The 24,898-nt window shown below is 48.1% G+C and overlaps 5 protein-coding genes across 5 annotated transcripts; 3 read left to right on the forward strand and 2 right to left on the reverse strand.

Moving 5' to 3' along the window:
• Positions 1-8,098: 8,098 nt before the first annotated feature.
• F5J12DRAFT_438393 (uncharacterized protein) lies at positions 8,099-9,462 on the reverse strand. Its single transcript, XM_051739419.1, has 6 exons — positions 9,224-9,462; positions 8,977-9,166; positions 8,738-8,924; positions 8,586-8,683; positions 8,218-8,534; positions 8,099-8,167 (listed from the first exon to the last, which is right to left on the reverse strand). Exons 1-5 carry the CDS (start codon positions 9,344-9,346, stop codon positions 8,446-8,448), a joined length of 687 nt encoding a protein of 228 aa, XP_051602882.1. The 5' UTR covers positions 9,347-9,462; the 3' UTR covers positions 8,099-8,167; positions 8,218-8,445.
• Positions 9,463-12,054: 2,592 nt separating this feature from the next.
• Positions 12,055-14,632, reverse strand: F5J12DRAFT_889450 (major facilitator superfamily domain-containing protein; the record flags this gene model as incomplete). Its single annotated transcript, XM_051747331.1, has 22 exons — positions 12,055-12,165; positions 12,230-12,369; positions 12,444-12,464; positions 12,526-12,642; positions 12,694-12,730; positions 12,784-12,870; positions 12,902-12,975; positions 13,027-13,043; positions 13,095-13,151; positions 13,204-13,235; positions 13,288-13,294; positions 13,353-13,373; positions 13,435-13,635; positions 13,683-13,743; positions 13,789-13,910; positions 13,964-14,067; positions 14,121-14,185; positions 14,247-14,324; positions 14,386-14,394; positions 14,447-14,473; positions 14,521-14,546; positions 14,598-14,632. The coding sequence occupies 22 exons, from the start codon at positions 14,630-14,632 to the stop codon at positions 12,055-12,057; spliced, it is 1,449 nt and encodes a 482-aa protein (XP_051602883.1).
• Positions 14,633-16,858: 2,226 nt separating this feature from the next.
• F5J12DRAFT_808847 (uncharacterized protein) lies at positions 16,859-18,994 on the forward strand. Its single transcript, XM_051744726.1, has 6 exons — positions 16,859-17,215; positions 17,267-17,290; positions 17,338-17,949; positions 18,028-18,173; positions 18,233-18,575; positions 18,646-18,994. Exons 1-5 carry the CDS (start codon positions 16,935-16,937, stop codon positions 18,553-18,555), a joined length of 1,386 nt encoding a protein of 461 aa, XP_051602884.1. The 5' UTR covers positions 16,859-16,934; the 3' UTR covers positions 18,556-18,575; positions 18,646-18,994.
• Positions 18,995-19,244: 250 nt separating this feature from the next.
• On the forward strand, positions 19,245-20,049 carry F5J12DRAFT_438672 (uncharacterized protein). Its single transcript, XM_051739421.1, has 4 exons — positions 19,245-19,335; positions 19,388-19,465; positions 19,521-19,743; positions 19,797-20,049. The coding sequence occupies exons 2-4, from the start codon at positions 19,453-19,455 to the stop codon at positions 19,954-19,956; spliced, it is 396 nt and encodes a 131-aa protein (XP_051602885.1). The 5' UTR covers positions 19,245-19,335; positions 19,388-19,452; the 3' UTR covers positions 19,957-20,049.
• A 178-nt stretch (positions 20,050-20,227) lies between these two features.
• On the forward strand, positions 20,228-21,858 carry F5J12DRAFT_438563 (uncharacterized protein). Its single transcript, XM_051739420.1, has 12 exons — positions 20,228-20,300; positions 20,362-20,382; positions 20,440-20,446; positions 20,491-20,522; positions 20,575-20,631; positions 20,683-20,699; positions 20,747-20,799; positions 20,859-20,945; positions 20,997-21,033; positions 21,095-21,214; positions 21,274-21,294; positions 21,357-21,858. Coding segments are annotated over exons 2-12 (624 nt in total). The 5' UTR covers positions 20,228-20,300; positions 20,362-20,380; the 3' UTR covers positions 21,548-21,858.
• Positions 21,859-24,898: the final 3,040 nt, after the last annotated feature.

Below are 24,898 nucleotides of genomic sequence, written 5' to 3' on the forward strand. Positions count from 1 at the left end.
AGGTTGCTTTTACAGCACCTTCTCTTTCGTCCTCCAACTCCTCCTCCCCACTATTTACATTTCCATCTTCCCGACATCGACCACGACGCAGACTTAGATCCCGTTCCGCCGTACCACGAGGTTGAAGCGTTTGACCCGCCTTCTCCTCGACGTGCTCCTACTCCTCTTCCTGAGGAAGTTGCGGCTGTCAACGAGCTACTTAATCCTGCGATCGTTCTCGCTGTCGATGACAACGCTGAGTTCGATTTGCTTTAGTCTCGTTTGCTTTGTCGCAGAACTGGAACTAATTAAAGATTACAAAAGATGTCTCTCGTCATCGCAAAGAAGCTCGAACTCGCTATCGCTGAGCAGAGAGATGGAATGCACGATGTAAAGTGGAGGAAGTATGCGGTTAAGGAGATCATAGAATACATTGAGATGTTGTACATTAGGGATTGCGCCAGCTGGAGAGAGGCCGTTCCGTCGAGTGTCGCATTTTTCAAGAAACCCAATCCTGCAACCTACCTCGTCCCAATCGATACCGTGGAAACAGCGTGGCAGTCTATGCCCCACTTTCCTGGTTTCGAATTGCCATACTTCTATCCAGGGATCCATCTAGCCTTTCACAGCTACCTTACCGACTTCTTTCCCAAGCTCTCCCATACCTCGTCTCCACATGCCATAGCTAACTTTAATGGTTGCGATCTTCCCAGTGCGTATTATGAAGATCCTGCCCTCGACTCTATTCCCGCCTTTACCATCACCCACGACACATTCGTCTACATCTACTATAACGTCCATCCCCTCTACGACCCGTGCTTTAACGGCCTCATCCCTTCTCTCCGCATTTGGAACCACCATCTTGAATTCCATTTCCGAGGAGTTTGGGATGACGGATCGATGGACGTCCGATGTGTCCCAAAATGGTACCGGGAACGGCGCTGCGGAGGAGACCGCTTTGATAGCAGTCTCTTTAGGTTTATACGACGGTATAGGGACGAAGCAGATGTGGGAACTTCCCTGCGATATAACTCTTCTAACCGGCATCTTCAGTGGGGTCTCGCCCCTGCTAACGCAGACTTCGCTTACTGGCCCGGAACAGAAGAGATTTTACGCGATCTCGAACATGTCATGGATGACTCTACATTTGACTATCTCGCAGCTCCCCGACCTCGCGGAATTCGGACCACGGCTCTTAGCCGAGCTCATGAAGCTCGAGCCATTCGTCAAAAATTATCCTCTCCCAAATTCGCTGGACGTACCGTATGCATCAGGTGGCCGAAACCACTCGGCAACTAATATGTGTACTTTATACGAGTCCTACAATGTTTTTGAGATTTTAGTTAAGGACAAACATTTTCGTCATTCGGATTGCCTTGCTATCCCATATTCGTGTGCAGATCCTTATTTAGGATTCACTGCCGATGGAATCCCTTTACACGACTGTAATTGGGGTTTCATGGCATATCATTATTTTGCTCCATTAGACTTTTTAAGTCTAGAGCGAAATAATTCTCGCATCTCTTCATGGAGATTCGCTGAGAAAGGCACACAGGCACCGAAAAATAAAAAGGAGAAAAGACAAAATCCTCGTCCTTACTACAAAAACAATTGTACACGTATTCGCTGCAAGTCTCAAAAGGCTAGAGCATCTGCTGGCCGAACCAAAATTCGCGGTCATGATTTAAATCCTCCATCCTTTTCGACTCATCCCGTTCATTCGTTTTTATACGAACATTTGCTTATGGACCTGTGACACTAGATGTCCGAAGGTCTCTCAAAGCAAATCCCCAAACTCAACGGTCTTAACTGGGCCTCTTGGTCGGTTCTTATGAAAGCATACATGCAAACTCTCGGTATTATGGGCGTTGTTGACGGCACAATCGCGCAACCAGCAGCCGGAGACCCTAATCTCCCTGCTTGGCACACTTCTGATACCCACGCTCAGGGTATTTTGACCTTATATTGTGATCCGATGATCGCAATGTCTATTGATGGACACGCCACTTCTCATATCAAGTGGGAAGCTCTCAAATCTGCATACGGAGCCCCTTCCGCCATGACGACATTCATGGAGTTCCAACGGCTCATTCGTATCCAAATCAAGCTGAAGGATGATATCATGCAGAAAATTGCGGAAATTACTATGCTTATCTCCGCAATCAGCGCTCAGGGCATTGCCCTTAATGATAAAATGAAAGCGCTAATTCTTGTCCATTCAATGACTCAGGCCTGGGAACAGGCTCCAGTCAATATCCTATCTTCTATTGCCGCCGATCAACTCTCCCCTGATACCGTCATACCTCGAATGAAAGAGGTCTGGGCCCACAAATCGGGCAAATCTATGCTTCCTCAACAGGAAAAGGCTGGGTCATCATCGACCACAGTCAAACAGGAATCTAATTCCTTGCTGGCACGCATGAATAAACCACCGCTCTGTCAAATTTGCAGAGGTGGTCACAATACTTCCGATCATCAATCTGGATCAGGATCAGGATCCTTTCGTGGTCAACGTGGAAATCGCGGAAGAGGTCGCGGAGGTCGTGGACGTGGACGTGGAGGTTATACTCCCTATCAACAAGCACCACAGCAAGGTTCTGGTACTCGTGGCCGAGGCCAAAACCGTCGCCGAGGCAAGGGCAAAGCCCGAGCCAATAACCTAGAAGTCGAAGGTGGTGAACCTATCGATGCGGCGTACATAGAGGAACTCCCTGAGCATTCCTACTATGAAAACTCTTATGAACCTGAATATACTGCTCAAGGTCAAGAGTTCTATGAAAATGCTGCTGCTGCGTTCGATGCAGGTGACTTTGATATCACTGCAATCGATATTCCACGTGAATCACACACTCCCGAATATTCTCTCCCGGACACCACTCCGGTTGGACGAGTTTATTCCTCCGACCCTAGTACATATCTCGGATCTCATGTCATCACTGACACCGAGATGAACCATCCTGATGCATCTCGCCAAGATTTAAATATGGCGATGGAAGCTATTGGGGAATCCCCCCATTATCCAGTTGATGCTACAACCGGAAATCTTGCTCCTTGGTATCTGGAGGAAATTCAAAATTTCCAACCGGATCAAGTTGAGTCAGTACCGATTCGTGTCAACATTCCCGGCTCTAATATCTGCCAATGTTCCATTTGTCGCCAAGTAGCCAAATCTTGCGTCCGACTGGGTCCATCCCTTTCGGAATCCCAACAACGGATCAACTCGGACTCTTATCAGAGGACGATTTCCCTTCCCCCTGCTGAGCAGGACGGGTCATGTACGAGTGGTTCCCTCGAACCCTCAGTACGAATGGGAAATTCCGTTTTGGCTGGCGAGGATATGGTGGAGAACCGGAATGGAGAGGACAATGGCAATGCGTCTGAGACGCAACAACGGATTATTAATCTCTCTTCCCCTCGATTTCGAGGACAGAATCGTAGAGATGGAGGATCTCTCCACAAATCCATATTATTAAAAGCCGCTAAAAAGCGAGCTAAGCCTATGTCCCTATCTCAATTTCACGAATCTGTGCCAGAAAATCCTGTTGTTAAATCCTTACGTATAAAGCATAATCCAGACATCGAGTATGATCCCAACGAATCTGCCTCTGGGTATTTACCCATGCAATTCGATGGCCATGCTTTCGATTCTTATGACTGTTACACCTTCGGTGTGTCATATTCGAATCTAAAAAAGAACCTTCCAAAGGGTGAGTCTTTATGGATGTTGGATTCTGGAGCATCACATCATGTGACTCCATTTAAAACTGATTTCTTGACCTATCGAGGGTTCAAAAATCCACCCTTGGCCTCTACTGCTGGCCTTAAAAAGGTTCAACTTCTCGGTCAAGGAACAGTGGTTATTTGCCTGGAAAATGGCAGTAACCTTCCACTACATAATGTTGTCTACAGTCCTTTGTTTTCAAAGAGACTATGTTCACGAAATGCGCTCCTCGATAACGGGTATAGGAGCACAGCGACTCTCACAAGCGAAACTATCAGAGCACCAGATGGCCGGATTGTCCTAGAAGCGAAAATAGCTTCTCCGACTTCACCTCTTCATTGGTTTGTGGGCATACCGCTTCCACCTACCACTGCCTATGGGGTCCTTTGCCCTCTGATCAAGGAAACTCAAGAGTCTCTCTGGCATAATCGCATGTGTCACCCTGCCAATGCAGTGCTCAGACATATTCGCCGATTAGGCCTTCAAGAAGATTTACAAATACAGGGGGAGACTTCCTCTTGTAAAGGTTGCGCTCAAGGAAAAATGTCTTCCGAAGCTTTTAAACCTTCCTGGAAATGAGCAACTAAACCCCTTGAGTTGGTCCATGCCGACTTACTGGAGTTACCTGTCGAATCCTATTTTCGGTCCCAATACATCCTAACCCTCTTGGATGATTATTCGTCCTACGGTTTTTGTCTCTACCTTCGCAACAAATCCGATACTTATACAGCTTTCGCCAACTGGATGGTGTCTATGCAAAATACTACTGGGCATCATCTTCTTGTGCTCCGTTCGGATCGAGGGGGAGAATTTATGGGTCATACTTTCAAAGCGCTCCTTTCTTCGCGCGGAATTACCCATTATCTTTCCATTGCCGACCAACCACAACAAAATGGTCGTGCAGAACGCTTTAATCGGACTATCTCCGAAAAAGCTGGGACCATTTGACATCATGCTTGCGTTCCAAAACGCTTCTGGAATTTCGCCTTTGATTGTGCACTTCATGTGTATAATCGAACTCCTCTCAAGAGGATTATATTCAAGACTCCGGTTGAACTATTCTTAGGAAAAGTCCTGGACATCACATATTTCTGCACCTTTGGCTGCAAAGCCTTTGTATGGGTTCCAAAAGAACAAAGAAAAGACAAACTGGAACCTCATGCAGTCGAAATGATTTTTATGGGCTATGAACCCAATACCAAAGGATATCGATTTCTTCATGGACAAAAAATCATTATTTCTCGTACTGCAAAATTTGTAGAAGACTCTTTTCCTTTTTGCTCTGGTCAACAAAAATCCGAAACCTTTGACCCCGATACCGAAGACGACCAGGAATCAGATACTTCCGACTCTGAAAGCCTACATTCACTTCCGGATCCTGATCAGATCCAACCGCCGACTCATCACCGGCAACCACCTCGTCCTAATAATCCTGTACAACCAAACCCACAGCAGAGACCTCCGGACCAAACCAATAATAGAGGTCAACAAAGAAGAGCACCTGCTGCTGTACCACCAGTCGACCCTCGTCATCTTAGGCACCCTCATCAACCAGAATTTGTTCAAGGAGACTCTCGTAATGTTCGAAGAGCTCAACCTCCTGCCGATGACAGAGAACCTCGTCCAAAGCGTCGTTTTATACCAGTATCTCATCCTGGGAATCTCTATGGAGACAGACCCCCAGTTGACATCGAAAGAGATATTCAAAGAAATCGGGATCAAGCACAACAATGGATTCGAAATGCTGAGCAACATGTTCGTGACTCCAGAGAGTATATTAGGAGACATGCAGAGGAAATAAGACCTCCTTCTCCGAGGCTACCTCCTGCTCTTATTCCTCCTCAAGTTCCTCGTCAGTGGACTGAACATCCACAAGGAACTACACCTCCTTCTCCTCCTGGATCACCTCTTACTCCATTACCGGAAACTCCTTCTTCTCCTAAAGGCATGCCAGACCAGCATGCTGAAATGCCAGGTCCAGAAATGCATCCTTTCGAATTTGCATTGGCTGCCAGGATAAAAGAATCTCCGGAACATTTCAAAGATGTGCTAAAATTATCTCCCGATTTACAAAAGAAATGGTTTGACACAATGAAAGATGAATTAAAGTCTATCGAGGAAAGACAAGTATGGACTTTGGTGGATCCTCCCAGAGATCGGAAACCAGTCAAGTGTCGATGGGTTTTCGCAATAAAAGGCGATGGTCGTTACAAAGCTCATCTTGTGGCTAAAGGCTTTACACAAGAATTCGGTACCAACTTTGAAGATACCTTCTCTCCAGTGGCTCGCTTCGAAACTGTTCGCATTCTACTCGCGTTTGCTGCCCAAAGGAATTGGGAAACAGAAGCCCTGGATGTCAAAACTGCTTTCCTATACGGAAACCTTGATGAAGAAATTTATATGGAGCAACCAGAAGGATTCAAAGTTTCGGGTCAGGAACACAAGGTTTATCGGTTGCTTAGAGCCTTATATGGCTTAAAGCAAGCTGCACTAGCATGGAATAAAGCCCTACATCAATCCTTACTCGCAATGGGCTACATTTGTTCTAAAGTGGATGCTGGAATTTATATCCACACCTCTAAAGCTGGAATCGTCATCTTCCTCGTATATGTCGACGATGGACTCTTTCTAGGATCGGACAAACATCTTCTTAAAGCCAAGAAAGAACAATTTATGAAGAAATGGGAATCACGTGATCTTGGTGAAGTCAAGGAATATCTTGGCATTCAAATTCACCGTGATCGATCCAAAAAGGAACTTTATCTCGATCAAATACCTTATGTCAAAAAGGTTATCAAAAGGTTGAACATGGAGAATGCTCGAAATGTTCGCACTCCACTACCTTCGGGATACCAACCGGAAAAAGCACCCACAGATTATCAAGCCACATCTTCTCTTCGGTCTCAGTACCAGTCAATCATAGGGTCATTACTTTATATGGCTCTCAGTACTCGTCCCGATATTGCCTTTGCGGTTATTCGCATGTCTCAATATATGGCAAACCCTACCGAAGATCACCGAAATAAAGCCTTGCATATAGTTCGCTATATTGCATCTACTCCAAAATTGGCTTTATACTATTCGGGACTTGAATCTCGAATCTATGGCTTTGCAGATTCTGACTGGGCTGCAAATAAAGATACTCGTCATTCCACTACCGGTTATGCCATATTCCTTGGATCATCCCTTATCTCTTGGCGATCTCGAAAACAGAAGACTATCGCGCTCTCCTCTACAGAAGCCGAATACATGGCTCTCTGTGATGCTGCACGTCAAATCAAATGGCTGTCAATGCTATTTGATGAATTTAAACTCAAGACCGAGAAGACAATTCTCTACTGCGATAATATGGGAGCTCGCTTTATTGCTGAGAATCCTGTATCGGATGGTCGTTCTAAACATATCGACGTCCAATGGCATTTTGTTTGCGAATGCGTTCAAGACGGTTTGTTCAGTATTGAATACGTTCAAACTGATAAACAAAAAGCAGACGGTCTTACAAAATCTTTGATGTGGCAAAAATTTGAAACTAATCGCTCGTCAATGGGTCTTGTTACCCTACCATTTTAGAGCGAGGGGGAGTGTTGGAAATATAACTATATGTTCCGACGTCTAGATTGTTCCAGATTTACACGTGCATCAACACGTTGTTCATCACATGACATTCCTTAGCAATCAGCTCCACAAATGATGTCATAGTGACATCATATTATACATCATATTCCATGACCTTCTGCACTATTCTTTACTATACTGAGTAGTAGTTTCCTGTTACGCTCTTGGTCCGTGCATACCTACTCATGTATATAAACTCAGGGATTTCTTCCTCAATCCCCATCGAATAATTCATTCGTTCTTCTGTTGCTAAACCAACAACCGAGCCCCTCAAGTTTTTATCAAAAGCTACTACCTTTCTGAAATAAAGGCAAGTGTTCGTGCCTCGCTCTTCATTGCTTCCCGTTCCTCTGCGCAATACATCGCACCCACTGTCTTCACCGGCAAACTTTCTGACCTGTGTTCACTGACTGGCAGAACACTGGCCTGGTATGCGTAACGTCGCGCTTTGTCACGTGACAGGTCTTTAAATGAAATGAAATACATACTAGCAGCCGACTAGTTGATTCCACTGTCTATGCACTCCCACAATTCCCGCCGTAGGGCAAGTTACTCTCCTCCTTGGCACACACAGCGCTTACGACACAGGGAGGACTCCCCATCGACCAGTCCTTTACTATGTCACTAGTAGAGACGATGTCATGCATGCTAACGGTCTGGCTGGTGACTCACATTATAATAAATACATGATGTAGGTATTGATTAGTAGCCCACATACTCCACGCTGAACCGGCCTGGTGAAGTCCGTCGACTCCTGCCCCAGCTTAGTTCCCCATCTCGCAGACAAAAATTCGCACCGGGAATGAAACCAAAGGAATTATCGCATCTACGTTGATATACAACCATCTCGGGCTAATAATATGAGTTTTAAGTACACAAGAGCGACACCTGAACGTACATACCCTTCCGATGCGACTGATATTAGTTATCACTGGCCCAGGCTAAGCGAGGTCGATGACTTCTCCGTGAACGAAGGGATGCTTTTCCATATGCTCTCTCTTGATACGTTTGGGCTTCTGGTCCTCCATTTCATCATGTACTTGACTACGTAGGCGTTTCAGCTCGTTCTAGACGGCCATCATCACTCCCAACTCATTGCAAGGGTCGAACCACACTAACCTCGAGGAGTGCTATCCGTTCCGACACCGCACTTGGAGTTTGTTGTGCACCAGAAGGGTTATCAGAAAGGGCAGTAGGAACTGGTTTGCCTGCAGAATCCCTGCAAGTAAATTGAATACACGATATCCAGTGGGAATGATTGAATGCACACCAATTGGCCTGCATTTGAAGATAAATTCGAGCGGTGGATCCTGGTTCCGCTTGAACTCCGAAGTCCGGCCAGAGCGGTGTTCCCGTTCTGGTCCAAACCTGGTAGCCATAATTACAAATGCAGTATGGAAAGCCACAAGTAGTCTGTCTTACCCAACACAATGGGTCGTCAGCTTTTTCACGGACTTCTCGTGATAAATGTTCGCGTGACACGTCAAACGTGAAGGTGTCCCTGGTGCCCTTGCCTTTCTACGTGTGTAACGAATGCTTCCGCGAACAACGCACAATGTAATTTCCCCTAGGTGGCTTGGAACAGACTTCCCCAATAAGGCCTCGTCATCTTAGCCACTCATTAGACATTTGAAGTCTCGACAACAGATAAACGTGTGTACCACTTAGCTGAAGGTCACAAAACATTAGATCTCTGGCCTCCGTTCCGCGTACCATTTTTGAGCAACTCCCAGCGTGCGCGCGACTCGTTTCACGGAAGCCCATACGGACACAACCTATGCCATCCACAGCTAAACGCGCTTCGCTGGCCGGACCTTCCAAGGAATGACGCTTCCAGTTTACTGAAAATTTCTATTACCAGTGAAAGGTATATTGAACACTCCTTAGACAAAGCTGGCGTGTGCATACCTTGCCGGCCTCTGAGCCAATCCAGCACGTCGCTTGTGTTCCACTGCTGTTCACCGTGAGTTCGTGTTCATTCGGTTCCTTCCCTTCGACCACAACGTGCGCAGAGAAGTCTCCAAGACGCATGAAAACAAGAAATGATCAAGACCACGATATGCTTGCAAGAAGAGTTTTGATCTCCAACGAGTAGGCAACCCCGAAGTCATAAGCGCGGTGAAAGGAGCTCTTGACTTGCTTTCTAAGCAGGCCGCTGCACAATCGGGGGTGACATAATTTTGTAATGTTGAAAGGTTTGTTCCACGTGCATGCAAAATCTTTGTTGGCTTGCGTATTTCGAAGCTGCCTGCAGCATCAAGGACTAGTTCTCTGAACCTGCCCGGAGGACAATGCGAGGACATTATAAATACCGCTTCCCTCAGTGCATGGGTCGTCACACCAGCGCCGTTCTTCAGTTTACCTGCAACCTTACCGGAATGGCTCAGTACAACTGTCAGCATCATACAGCGAATAAACAAAGAAGAGTACTGATTGCTCGAAAACGAGAATCCGGTGCAACAAGTCTGTCGGCCCCATCACCTTTTATTAGCTCCAAAAGACCCCGTTGAACCGGAACCCCCAACTACCCATCCTCCGAACGCAATCAACAGTTTGTCCATTCCCCTAGAGCCTATTCCCGCAACGCCCTCACACGCCAACATACCACACCCATGGTACCGCTGCATTCCCGAAAATCAAGGAAGAAACGTAAGAAGAGTGAGGGAGGGCGTCTAACCGAAACAATTTGAGGTGCTAGCTGAACGGAACCGGGCCGATGAACATTACTGTCCATGATGACGGCGCTCGCTTCCACCAAGATACACATCGACTTTCTACTCCATGGTGGGTAACAACCGTTGCTCATCCCACTGAAGGCAACTACTCGTTTTCCACTTCACCGTACACAAACAACAAAACTCTTTCCCGCACGGACACCACACCCAGCCTTTCGCATGTCCGATATCGAGCACCTGTTCGGCCCTTCGATCCCGTCGGCATGTATGTCCGCCCGTTATATAGTCCTCGACACGCCGCGCACGTTTGGGTTCCACATTCAGGGGCAGGACAGCAGTAGACTTTTGTTCCAGACGTGATTTGGGTGAGGGAACCAAGGAAGCGACTACACATTTGTCGAGCACAGTAGACCCGATTGGGCGTTGCGAATTCTTCACTCTTACCTTGGAATTCCGTCAAGAGAGCACGGGAGAGGTAAGCCTGGACACTATGGGGGTGTATGTTTCGTCGTCGGCAGCGAGGGGGGAAAGACTTTCACGCCCGGCAGTTTGGAAGATGTCAGTGATGCAGGTGACATTGTAGAAATGGCCGCAGGGTGCTCGGATTCTAGATTCACGAATTCGGTCCTCGCAGATCACGCAGACGCGACCAGTCGTCGACCTTGCGTAACAGCTTTCACTGTTAGAAAAACAGAAGGAGCTACATCAGTAAGCATAGCGGGCTACGCAGGTGTTGCGGGTAGCGGTCGCGCCCGCCGGATACAGGTGCAGTGGGTGTCGTTGTGGGTATTAGAGGCGCGCGAGCCAGTCTCTTTAACAGGGAAACGAAGCGCCTGCTCCATCTACGTGATTCCCAGATGCCCGGTTTGCGGGTATCGGTGGGTGCTCCCCGGGGCCTGGATTTGAGAAAAGGCATCCGCAATTGAGATCTGACACCCTCCAAACTCACTTTACGCGCACCGTGGAGGAAGCTTTGGCGGAAGGGGGCTGGTCTTCTCCGCCACAGCTCACCTCGTTTTCTGGGGGAGGGTCTTAATTCAACGAAAGAGCGAGCATCCCATCCTCCTCGATACCCTCCAAGTCCTTCGCATCCCCCAAAAATGCGATATCATGGTCGGTCGTAGATTCACCATCACAAGCTCCCCGATCGTAGTACTCTCGATATGTCTGGATCCTTTCATCCGGCACGGTCAAGCTGTCGGGGAGCTCGTCCTCGTATGCGATCTGTGGCTTGTTCGATACCCCCGGATTCCCATGACCGGCCTGGGATGGCCCTGCTATCTTCATGGGCAGGCGGAGAGCTCATCATGGAAGGACGGAAAATGGAGTTATTTATCTAGACCTCCATTTGTCACCAGCTCACGGCGGGTGCAACGCGCTTTGAGCCCTCCATCGCATGAAAACCCCTTCCGGCATGACCAAGTAACAATAAGCTGGGGTAAGGTGAGACTGACCCCTGCGAAGCTGTTGACGGCTCAGGAAGTCGACTTTTAGAAGCGATAGATGGGCGTACCTGACAACCTACAAACAGAGGCGAGGTCTGCACTGTTCTGTCTCATCTACTACTTCGTAGACGAATCGCAGTCCGTTGTGTGGGCTTCGCCTTGCGTAGCCGTCGACTGACAGCCTTGTGACGGTCATGTACATATTCACGCATCGTAATGCCGTGCTTTGTTCACTGATGGGCCAGGATGGCGTACCTCCGCTAGTGATAACTTCGAGAAATACCAGTCCATCTTACACGGAAAACTGCTTTGCTTTCCAGAAAGCTGATGACGCCACATTACGCCTCGAGTCTCGGTCGCACTTCAGCTGCGAATCGTCCATTATCACAATGAGTAAGGTCTGCGTCTCAATGAACTCCAAACTCGTAGAGGGCGAACAAGGGAGCAGCGGTGTATTTCTTTCCCACGACGTACCTTTTCCGTGGTTGAACCTTCGGAGTGCAGAAGTTAAAGAACAATCGTTGACATGTACATCATATATACACATTCTGTTCGTCACGGCCATTATAACGCAATCATCATGCAAGGCTCAGTCGTCACACAACTTCTGTCAGCTGTCTTACGCCGCCAACTTGTCATCTTTCTCCATGTCTGATGCCGCTGACGACACGTTGCCGGGGATGCCCATAACGCTCACGTCAAATCCGTGCTCTTCCAGGTATTGACGGAACTTAGAAGGGTTTCAGTCCATGCCCAGAGAAGTAGAAGAGAAGTAGACGATGGAGAGAACGTACAGCTTCGTCTTCGGCTTTCATACCGTCATGCGTGAGAGGCTTCACCAGGAGAAACGTCACGAGTGCACTGACAACAGCAAGGCCACTACCGATCCAGAATGGGCCAGTGTTGCCCTTCTCAGTCTTTGAACCGCCGAAGGCTGAACAGACACACCAGCAAACACCACAGCGTGAGTGATTACGGCTTGGCAACATTGAGTTCATCGACACGCACCATTGATAATTTGTGGGAAAACTATGGCCATTGGAGATCAGTCTCGAGAGGCATTCCGAAGCGAGCTTTGCGTGGTACATACCCCATGTTCCAACGAACGCTCCAACTTTTCCAATTGCGGCTGCGATGCCGTAGAATTGTCCGCGGACAGCCGTGGGAGCGGTCTTTGCCGCAAGGACACCGAGACAATTGCCGGGTCCTGATCCACAGCGTGTAAACGGACAGGTGTCATATATATCTTTGGACTCACCGAGTTCACCAAGGCTTAAGAAAATCCCGTAGACGACCTGGGCAGCGCATGAGAAGGTGCTGCGGGTGAGTTCAGGCTCAATGAGCTTACGGCAAATGCGGCGATATGATTAGTGAGCGGGCTATACAGGCCGCTCATGATGAAGCCAATAACAGCCTGTGAGAGCAAGCCAAAAATCTGACGAAACAAGATCAGGATGAGCGCAGACCTGGCGGTGTGTAATACATGCCATGGTGTTCTTCGGACCAATGTAATCAATGAAGAACGCGCCCAGCACTGTTCCTGTGAAGGATTCAGCTCACCAGCGGAAACCATATATGGTAGATAATGGACCTGGAATATCAAATAAACTACCGCAAGTCAAAATGATACCCTGCAGTAATAAAAATGGACAGGCTTACTTGATGACAACGGCCCACCCAAACACAACCGTTAACGACGAACTGCCTCCTGTGACACTACAGTTCCCATGAGGCCTAACCCTGTTAGTAACAAAGTATATACACTTACTTGTTTGTAATTGTAGAAGAATAAATGCCAAACTATGACCGATGAGAGAAGCGTCCGACATTCACGGAAAGAGTGTCAGCTCACGGGATACCTACGAAACCTGCATCAGCGTCGTGCCCCCGGTGAGCCGCCAATTAACGTGCACATACGTTATGAAATCGTAAATGAACCTTGTGTTGCCCCACCATATCAATATCAATTCACCACTCGGAAGTCAACATGACCACGCACCACGCCAACGACAATCCGAGCAAACTCTTCCAGTACCGCGCTAAGGCGAGTCCGTAGGGGATTCGCACAGCTTTCATTGAGTTCTTCTTATAACATTCGGGTTCTTCCATGCGCAAACGCCAGAGCAAGACAGCAAATGCAGGAATGGCGCCGAGACCAAGCGAGAGACCCCAGACCGCACGAAGGTGATTGTCACCAAAGCTAAGTCTCATAAGATAGAGACCACAATAATACCACGAAAAACTAACATCCAGTACAGCACAAGTGGAACAAAAGCAGCAATCACAAAACCCACATCGATCATGGTATCTATGGAGGGTTAGCAATAATCGATGGACCACCTACGTTACTCACTGGTAGCAAGTACCAACCACCGGTGTTGTGCATTTTTGGCGATGCCTTCTTGCTCCGTCTGCTCTGAAGCAGAAACCGAACCACAAGGGTATTCCGCACCAACACCGATGCCGAGTATGAAACTATACGGTGACACAGTTGGTGATCTCTTTAACGAAAGGTGTCTGAAGCTCACCGGCAAACACAAAGAAAGGCAATCGTCCCACTGACATTATCTTTCATGCCCACTGATCCAGCGGACAATGCGGAAAAGAGCGCAACGATAAGAGCGGCGGACATCTGTTGACGCTTAACTCGGACACGCAGACGAACAGTTACGCGAAACGGCGCACCATGCCCGCCTTGCGTCCAACTTTATCTGAAATCCAACCAAAGAGAAGCATACCACATACAGTCCCTTTGGGGGGTTAGTCCGCTTGTGACGCGAGCGTTGAACGCGCAGAGTGAGTTTAGCTTACCAGCGAATGCGATACTCGTCAAGATGTCGCTATAAGACTGCGTCCCGAACTTACTTCCGGGATATAAACGAGTCAGTACTGATGGTAGGAACTGATCAGCGCCTGCGAATACCGCAGTCGAGGGGTACATTATACGTACTAGTGTTAACTGCAATAGCGAGGTGAGAATTGAGTAGGTTATAAAGGTGGGGTACACATACCTGCTCCGATGATTCCATTAGCGTAGCCTGCCTGAAGTCAGCGCATCTTCGATAAGCATATGGACGAACAATACCATCCGAAAATAGCGCCGTACCACAGCTAAGAAGTACTGTTAGTTCGAAGCATCGGCGGCAGAAAGCAAACTCGTACGCGAAAATGAGAGACACCGCTGAGAGGCGCCCCATTGTGACTATCTTTTCGTAGGAAATCGACGACGGTCGGAAGCAAGGGACCTGAACTAACTAACGCTCCTTATAACCGTTAAGCATGTGGTCAGGAACACTAAATAGCGTGAGGAGTTCTACCGGGGTGTTCGGGGGTTGCGGAGTACTCGATTGGGTGAAGCTACAACGTTTTGTTCTCCTCTTGCTCGCCTCCCGGCATCTAGGGGCCAAGGCTGCGCCTCATGTAGGTTATCATTCTGAGTCGGCTGGATCATGCATCCACCAGTGGCGTTTACTTGGGAACGCAGCTGGTGTACCGAGAATATCAAACTCGGATTGGAGGACGTGGACCTACATATTTAGACAATCAGAGTGAAAGGGTCGCACGTGTGTTTGGTCAACTGCATGGTCCGGAGGACCGGACTCCATACGTAGCTTACTAAGTGTTCCAGCGCCCCTGTTCATACGACAATAGTGATCGGCCAATCAGATTACCCGTGGATGCCAAAGAGTCTAATTGCGAAAATTTTAAGTGAGTTGACCCTATTTTGTGATCTTGTATACAATGTATTTAGTCACCGGAAATAGTAGAATGGAAACGTGTCGGACTGCCTCAGAGCCTCTAGCAAGGTGCATTGGGAGCCTAAATCGATGAAATATACTAATGTTAGTCATCCCACATATCGTTGACTGTGTGTCGATGGCCTACGTGATACAAATTAAAGGCATAACGACTAGCCCGAAGACCACAAAAGTACGACTGGCCATTCTGGGTGGTGCCCCTTACTCACGACGGTTCTTCTCGCTTTTCTTTACTCTCTGGGCATGAACTAATGCCATTCCAGTACTTGGAAGAAAATGGATTTGATGTGAGCCTTCTGGACATTCGTGTTGGTGTCAGCAACATCAGATGCGGACAACGATGAGAAGTTCAGCAGCACCATCCGGAAACCAGCTAAGGGAAGTCATGTGAGGCCCGAGTCTCGGACTTACTCATAGGTGATTTCGCGCTTTCGGCTGCTATAGCGGCATGTACTGCCAGCTGGATAGTCGATTTTCCATTGACTCTGCTCGGTGCCAGTTTAGCTCTCTAGTAAACATCCACAGTCGAAAGGGAACGACTAAAGTCCCTGCTTTGCCTTGAGGAGACTAGGCAGTTATGTACAGCTTCTGTTGTCACAAGGTCGTGTAAAACCATATACAACTTACCTAGCGAACCAGCTCAAGAGTCACTAGCCCTCTCCGACCTTTGACTGACTGCATCTTCGCCTAGCTCAGAAAACACGATTGCCAAAGACGAGAAAGTGTACCAGGAAGAGTTAAGCCGAGGGGAAGTAAACGTTCTCAAAATCTTTGCGAGTATGTGTCGACCTGTTTGCGAGCTATCTCAGTATCGAGGGGGCCTCTGACTGGCCATCTGGAACGCCACCAAATACACCTTCTAGCAGCTATGGGTGACAACGATGACAACGCTGTGACACAGGCATTTCACACTGCAGATTGTGAGCATGAGTGTGTCAGAGCGTCATCATCGATAGCATCCATCGAACTTGGCGAAGAGCAGAAATCTCGCACGGACTTCAAGCCAATCTAGATCGAAAGTCGTTATACAAGAGGTTGTCCATGAGTTATTTCGTCCGAGTGCTATGGCATCTGCTATTCGTTGTGATGTCCGTGCGCGAGATCCGACGAAGCTAGCTTAATGGCAGGTGTAGTCTTCAGTCGGTGGAGCCAAATCTGCCTAACACCAACACAACCACAAAAAAAGGAAGAGAACCACTAGATGCCTACTCACAGCAGCCAGGATAGTATCCTATTTTGCGATCGTCTCCACTCGTAACGCCTAGCTCCCTTCGTGCTGGTAATACGCATAGAAGTCATTGCGGCTTTGTGTTCGTCCAGCGCAGCGTCCGATGGCGGCCATGCGCCAGTGAGTTCTACCCGCCTAATTTATGAACCGGAAGAAGTGTTGTGCTGACATGGACTCGTTGAAAAAGACGAGCAAGACCAGCCCCAAGTCGCGATGTAATCGTCGTTCCGAAGTGACTTGTGAGATATTCACAAGTCAATACAGATGGTAGGGATTGAATAATGCTTGTGGATACCTCTATGTGCTCTGCGATGACTCCAACAGAGTAGCCTGCATAGAGTTGGCGCATCTTTAAGGGTAAGTAGATAGATCAAGATAGATGGCGTATCGGGAAGTATTTAGAGTGGAGTACATATCTTATGTAATTGGACTTGTCCACCCGAACCGCCCCCCTACTTCTTGCCCCCCGGATGAATTTCATGAACCCTCTAACGTTCTGAGACTATACCTTTCATGTCAGTGATCCAGACACCAAGACCTTCAAAGCGATTGAAACAACGCGACGACGACGACACGTACTTAGTACCCCCAACAGCCATGAAGTCAGAACCATCCAGTCCATCTCTTCCTATCGGCAGACGGCTCGTTACTTCCGGTGTCAAACGATTCTTTCCACTCCCCAAGAATTGCCAGCTTTCATGCCCGCGGTATAAACTCAACAGAAAACAATGGGCTGCTAGTTGTATTAAGGAACTTGAGGTTTTGGACCTCAGGGTTGAAAGAACCATGATTAGGTGAGTAAATGCAAGGACCTAGGTCGTCATACAATCGGCTAACCTGGATAGAGATGATGGCCTAGTTATCGACTGGTAAGTGAGGTTTTGTATGTTGTCGTACTCCTTCTGATACCGGCCAGGTCAAGTCCCGTTCCTGTCTGGACGGATACCTTGAAACCTAACACATATGATCTGGCTTCTGTGATCACCCAGACGTACGAAGCAAATGCCCGAGCACGACCTCGCACAGGGAAACATCTGTCCCTCAGTTCTCACTTGACCAGACCGCCAGCAATTCCACATAACTCGATTGACACTTCACCCAGTAAAAGAGATGGCAACTGTATGTCATCGTCATCGATCCCTCGTCTCTTGCCTGGTCCCTCCATGCCTGATTCGACAAAGTCGGATGTCAAAAATGGTCCTCCTGGAGAAAAGCTTCCCGTCCCACCAAGACCGTCCTCGATCTGTCGGATTTTCTCCACACAAACAAATGGGCCGACCAAGTCTACCCCAACTCACGGCCCACCACAACGTCCGCGATCACCCACGCATAGTGATGATCTCGATGGCTCATTCCCGTCTAAGCGCAAGAGATCCCCGGCTCCTTCTGTGTTTTCTTCATCAACCACTGATCCAGGGCCCTCAGCCGTACATAATCATCGTGTTCTACAGGAACCCGCCGTGCCTGCTGACTATGCATCTCCTGTGGACCGCGAGGTGTCAGAAATGTCTCTGAATTATATTCGACGGTAAGTCCTTGGACAACGGGTAGTGCTGTACCGCACAAAACTGATGTGCCTGGATACTTCTCTCTTGGTGTCTTGTAGTTACATTCAAACGTACGAAACCGACCGCGCTAGTCTTGCTTCTGCATATTCACGCCTTGCAACATTTGGTTACCGTAAGCATAAGCAGACGTCTCATTCGGCCCAGACCATCGCTTCGACTTCCAAGGTGCCCATTGGTGACATATGTGAGTGGTGCCGTTCCTTTTCCGTACGGTGGCAAGTTTATTGGTATGAACGTGTGCAGCTGGGTGCTCCCCACTTAAACGCGGTCGACTGGATGTTATTACTGAGCTCGTTGCCCTTCCCTCGCTACATTGCGCCGTTCCCCCTTCCGAGCTTAAGAGCGCGTGTACTAGTGCCGGTGAGAGGAGACACGTGGGCTACGACATGCTCTACCTCGGCCCTCAGCTGGGTGTGTTTATGGTGTGCCGAGTTGCTATGCCGGCGGCCACGGTTGTGCATACATTCATGTTGCAGCGGAAGGAGGTGGATAAAGAGGAGGCGGGGGCGAAGGGCGTTTGGCCGGTCGTAGCGAATGTGCATCAAATTGTTGTGTTTGAGTCTTGAAAGGTCGACGAGGTACATACGTAAGTATCGATGTCACACTCCTGCTTTGTTTGATTGATGTGTATGTGAAGTTTTCGGATGCAATAATAGCTTCTCATCTACGAGCCATCGTTCCACCAGAAATGCGAATTGTTGGAAGCCGCTGCTTGACTACTGGCTGGGAAGTGCATTCCAATGCTTCGTAGATTCTGAGATCTGTTGTAACTTTACAGTATCGGAGACGGGAATTGTAGCGGCATCACAATTGGAAGGCTACTCACTGCTGTCAGTGGACACTGCACACGGTAAGACGTGAATGGTTCGCAGAAGTTGGTCAAATGTTCGTACTCAAATCCGCAACTTTACCGAATCTATAGGAGTATTACATAAGGCGGTGCTGAGTCACACCCCAACCTCTCGCGGCTCCTATTATATGATAAGGAGCGTTGACTTGCCTATGCCCCTTGCTTTCAACCCATCAAGCTTCAGTCACACGCTCATCAATTTCCTTCAAAATGATTGTATTAACAAATAAGCAACGCTCAATTCTACGGTTCTTCCTGCGACTCACGTAAGGTTTTGGTTCGTTTTATTGCCTGTGCTCGAAACTAACAGTAAGTCTCACCTGACTCATCAGCCGTGGTACAGTCCTGTTTTCGCACGGTACCGCTCGCGTATTTACTTATTGCCAGAGGTGTGCTGACTTTAGGCAGGTTACTTTATTGGAGTGATCGGAACAGGTACATGTATTCCACTCCCATGTCCTACACAAGCCTGACTTCGCTGCTGCAGTTATCACTTGTACGTGTATCGGCTGGGATATCCACAAGGTACTAATCATCCCTACCATCAGTACTGACCCGTGAAAATTTTGGAGGTCAATTTGGGACACAATATCACAGCACATTGTTGGCAAGTATGGCATTTGTTGGTAAGTTGGATTCTGTGTGCCTATTCCACATCACAAACAGACTAACTCCCTGAAGGGATTGTATTTGGTATGCTTTTCGGCATATTGCTTTCAAATGGTAGCAGGATGGGCATGATGTGCTGCTTTTGTAACCTCATTTGTGTGTCTGAGTGTTGTACACAGCTGGGTGCTCCTTTCCCCATCATTTTCTTCTCTTTCATTTCTGGTCCTGTGGTGTTCATGGAGGGTCAGAAGGGTGTGAGTGTTGGTGAATCTGTCACCACACTTTGTGCTCTTCGGTGAGTGTGAGACTTCCTTTGTCAAAGTGATTGCCAAATAGATAATTGTGAAGTGCCATCCTTGGTTTCTTTGTTGGCATAATCCACACTTCTGGGTCAGCTTTTCGTTCAGAGATGGAGCAAGATGGCATTGCCAAAAATGCACAATACCAGTGGTTGGTACTTGGTACCAGTGAGCAATGCCTGTGGCCCACCAATTGGTGCCCATGCTAACCTTCCATAGAAACCATGATTGACACTGGTTTTGTTCTTGCTGCTTTTGCCCCACTTGCCCTGTACTGGATGTAAGGCTATCTTTTATAGCATTGTGATGATATCTCACTTATCACACTTAGCCATGGTGAGCAGCACCTTGATAAAATCTGTGGTCTTTTGCTTGCTCTCTGTATCATCCCTGGATGTGTTCTCCTGTGCGAGTGTGGGGTACTCCTGTACTATCTGGCTCCCTTGCGTCAGTATATGCTGGGCACCAGAAACCCATCAAAATTCGTGCCTATCCCTATGTGACTTACCTTGAAGTGGTACTGGAAGAGTGTCCTTGGATTGTCATTAGCATGGTGGGTGTTCATGTTAACTGTTGGGTGGTAAACTGATAACCAAATGGTATGGCAACAAAAGGTTCATTTATGATTTTGTCATGTATGTGCATGTTAATGGCTCATGGGGAGGTGCATGACACTGATGCAGGATTTGCAGGTACCCAGTAAGATGGTTCTCTTGTGTGAATGCAGCTCTGATTGGCCATAGTTCTGCATATACTCTTCCATGACTATAAACAAGTAAGCTTGCACAGTATGTCATGCACAGGGGTTGGGCCTCACTGGAATGCAGTATCACAGGAGGCAGCTCATCCTTATCAATTGTGTTGGGATGGTCTGTTGTCACCAAGTAAGCTCACCTGTGTTTACTCCTGCAGGGTATTGTTTTGACCTGCAGTAGTTTGTTGTGTATCCCAGGTGCCTACCTAGTCTTTCTGGTTCTCTGTGAGCTGAGCCTGTTGCAGGAACTGTGCTTGGTGCATTCCTGGTTGATTACCTTGGTGTGAAGACATCAATGGTATGTAGTGCACAGTGCACACTGCTGGGTCCATGTGCATTTAAGTCCTGTTTTATCAGATTGTTGGATTGCTGCTGCAGGCCATTGTTGGATTTACAGTGGGCACCATGTACAGCCCACTCACCAATCATATCTCCACATTTGCAGTAAGCCTATTGAATTTGAACTCAGGGGTGTAACTTTCAGGTATTACACAGGTTGTCTATGGGATATTCTTAAGCTTTGGTGAAGTTGGTGAGTCTAAAGAGTGAAGTGGCATGGTTGATTGGTCTGTTTATATGCTGCCATGGAACAGGTCCTGGCAGTTGCCTCCAAGTTCTGGCAGTAAAAACTGCTCTTATGTCCTGTGTCAATGGACAAATCTACAACATTGCAGCTGCAATTGGAAAAGTGGGGGCTTTCATTGGGATGTGGGGTATGTACTACGAAGGCTAGGTTGATCCACCTCTTGGGACTAATCTCCAATGGCTATAGTCTTCCCACAAGTCATAGATGGTGGGTTTTGATGCACTTGACACAATGTATAACCACTCATGCACCAGGGTATGTCCATCCAGCCTTTGGTGGTTCAAAAACCATGAAGGGTATTATTAGTCTGTTCTGGATTGGTGGTGGCCTTGCCATTCTCAATGCAGTTGTGACATTTTTCCTGGTGAAGCCCCTTACATATGACAGTATGAAAGCAGAAGACAAAGCTGTATGTTTTTCCCTATCATCTAGTTTTACTACTTCTCTGGGTATGAACTGATACTCTTCCCAGTTTCATCAATACTTGGAAGAGAATGGAGTTGATGTGAGCCATATGCATGATGTTTTTGATCCATAGTGTGATGGGTGGGTGGCAATTGTGTGGTGGGGAGCATGGTAGGCTTATGTGGTGCTCAAAGTGTGAGAACAAAACATGCATGTAGTAGTTGGTGCAGTGCCTTCTTTGGTTGTTCTCTCTGTATGTCCTTAGCAAATATCCTGTTTGCATGACTCACCCTTGCCTTGTCCCTAATAATTCCTCCAATTGAACTCATTCATGTTTCAATTTAATGTATCCTGCCAAGAGATTCTCTGCATTCACTATTGTCAATGGGCTTCCAGTCCCGAGATATCCACAAACAAAACATAGAATATCAATATCTTCATGACCTTTGCAGCTACTGCAACATGTGATAGATCATTTGAAAGCACTTAACAAGTAGGACAAGATTACTAAGAAAGCGAGAGATCCAGCAAGGAAATACAACACATGCATGTTCACATGGGGAGGGGTACAAGACGAGACTACCAACTAACAACAGGTGCTTGGAATGACATCAATCTGGAGGAGATGGAGATGGAGAACACAACGAACACAGCAAAGGAGAAACCGAATGGATCCATGCACCCAATCCCAACATATCTCTGTAATGGCAGGGCAGAACTGGACGAACAAGACATCTCTAGGAAGGGCTCAGTGAGGGGAATGCACGGCCAGAAAGATGAGAAGAACAGTGTTGAGACACCCAAGATACGACTTCAAGTCTTCAAAGATGGAGAGAAGGGAACCCGCCGAACAACGATGGCTAGGGCAATCACCACGAAGTTCCAGGAGACAGTGGGGAATCCCAGATGAACACATAGTAAAAGGAACTACGTTGGTTGGACGACCTGATCCTGAGTCGCAGGCTACAGTGTCACATGGCTTTCCAAATACAAAAACAGGGATATCTCGACAACAGCAGCGCAAAACTGGAAAAACAAGGGATTCACAGAAAGGGTTCAGTGAGAGGGATGGACAACCCAAACAGCGAGAGGAACGGTCGCGAAATGCACGAAATATGACCTCAAGACCTTGAGGGAGGGGAGAGGGGAATCTCACATGATGACTGCTGGAGCGATCATGCAAAACTCCAGGAGCCAGTAGGGGGCAAGAGGAATCACCACAATCGGCCCACCCGACCTCGACTTATACGCAAAAGTGGCTCGTAGCCCTTCCGGCCACGAAAATAGGTACATCTCGACAACCACTGCACGGAATTGGACACCTGAGACGTCCACAGAGAGGGTTCTGCGAGGGGAATAAACGAACGGAAAAGTGAGAGGCACGGCATGGAGACGCGCGAGATACAACCACCCTGTAAAAAATCAAGAGACGGCGCGCGAAAATGAGCGAGATACACGCTCGATGCGAGGGAGGGGGGATTCGTCCTGCCGAGCGATGGGCTGTGTCGATGGTGGACTCGTCGATGGCATGCCTTGTGAGAACTGTATCCGCGGATGCGAGGCGTTGTGTACAGCACGGGATAGTGACGGGTGCCCTACTGGTTGGCGTTCCGCGAGAGATTCGAATATGCAGAGGAAAGCGTACTATAACTAAACCCTGCACTCGCAGACCGAACTTCGCGCCCGTACACAAAGCTAAAACAAAACAAATAAAGAACAACCTAATATTAGCGAGGTTCAGAGTACAGTCGCAACTTCCCAATTGTTGTGGACAATCAAAGACCGCAAATTTAGTAGAGGGTTGACACGGCTTTTTTGGGTGGATCTGACTTCAAAGCTTCATGTTTGGACCGAGGACGTCGAAACACGTTCAGAAACACTTGCCCGATAATTTTCCCACGAGGTGTCAGTACGGCCACCACCCATATGCTATCTAAAATGGTACCTCATGCAATTCCGCAGGAGTTCTGCAGTATTAAAACCCGTATCCTCTGACAAGCTAACTGAGGTAGATATGCCGCTACGATCCACTGTTGAAACCTAACATGTGTGATCTTGCTTCTGCAGTTGCCCAAGCACGTCTTCGTACAGGGAAACATTCATCCCTCAAATCTCACTTGCCCAGACCACCAGTCATTCCACACAGCTCGGTTGACACTTCACCCAGTAAAAGAGCTGGCAACCACATGTCATCGTTGTTGGTCTCCTAGCTCTTGCCTAGCACTTCAACACCAGGTTTGACAAGTTCTGGGCTTTCTCTGTACAAACAAGTGGGCATTCGTCACTGCTAACCAAGTCCGCTCCAACTTACAGCCCGTCACAATGACCACGATCACTGGTGTGTAGTGACGATCTCGATGTTCATTCCCATCCAAGCGCAAGAGATCCTCGGCTCCTTCTGTATTTTCTTCATCAACTACCGATCCAGGGCCCTCAACCGTATCTGATGGCACACGAACGAGTCATAATCATCGTGTTCTCCGGGAACCAGTCGTGACCGCTAAGTATGCTTCTGCTTCAGACCGAGAGGTGTCAGAAACGTCTTTGGATTATATTCGACGGTAAGTCCTTGGGCTATGGGTAGCCCTGTGCTGCACAAAGCTGATGTGCCCGAGTACTTCTCTCCTGGTATCTGGTAGCTATATTCAAACGTACGAAGTTGTGTGCTAGTCTTGGCTCAGCATATTCACGCCTCGCACCCTTTGCTTACCATAAGCAGAAGCAGACCTCTCGTTCGGGATCGGACGCTTGCTTCGACTTCCCAGGCGTCCGTTGGTGACATAGGTGAGTAGGTTCCTCTTCCGTGCAGTGGCTGGTGATTGGTATGAACGGGTGTTCTGCATTCAAACGCGGTCGACTGGAGGTTATTACTAAGCTCGTCGCCCTTCCCTCGTTGCACTGTGGCATACCCCCTTCCGAACTTAAGACCGTGTGTACTAGTGCTGGCGAGATGAGACACGTGTGCTACGACATGCTTTACGTCGGCCCCCAGCTGGGTTTGTGGTGTGCCGAATTGTTATGCCGACGGCCACGGTTGTGCATACATTTATGTTGCAGCGGAAGGAGATGGGGGCGAAGGGAGTTTGGCCCACGGTAGCGAATGTGCATCAGATTGTTGTGTTTGAGTCTTGAAAAAGGTCGGCGAGGTATGTACATACATACGTAAGTATGGGTGCTCCGCTCCTACTTTGTTCGATTGATAAGTTTCGGATGCAACCGTTGCTTCTCATCCTATTAGGCTGGACAACGGTGCCCGCTCCTGCAGAAGGCTGCTAGAAGTTTGACACCAGGCTGGCGTAATGTCAGTGGTCGTGTTTGATCGGATATTAGTAGTGCCTGCATCGGTCACGCGTCTTCTTCAACGGCGCTCTGCCACTGCGACGCGCGGTACGCAGGACTTACCGAG

The sequence above is a fragment of the Pisolithus orientalis genome (assembly GCF_024613125.1).
Source record: "Pisolithus orientalis strain OTSU chromosome Unknown F5J12scaffold_5, whole genome shotgun sequence".
NCBI classification, from domain to species: domain Eukaryota; kingdom Fungi; phylum Basidiomycota; class Agaricomycetes; order Boletales; family Pisolithaceae; genus Pisolithus; species Pisolithus orientalis.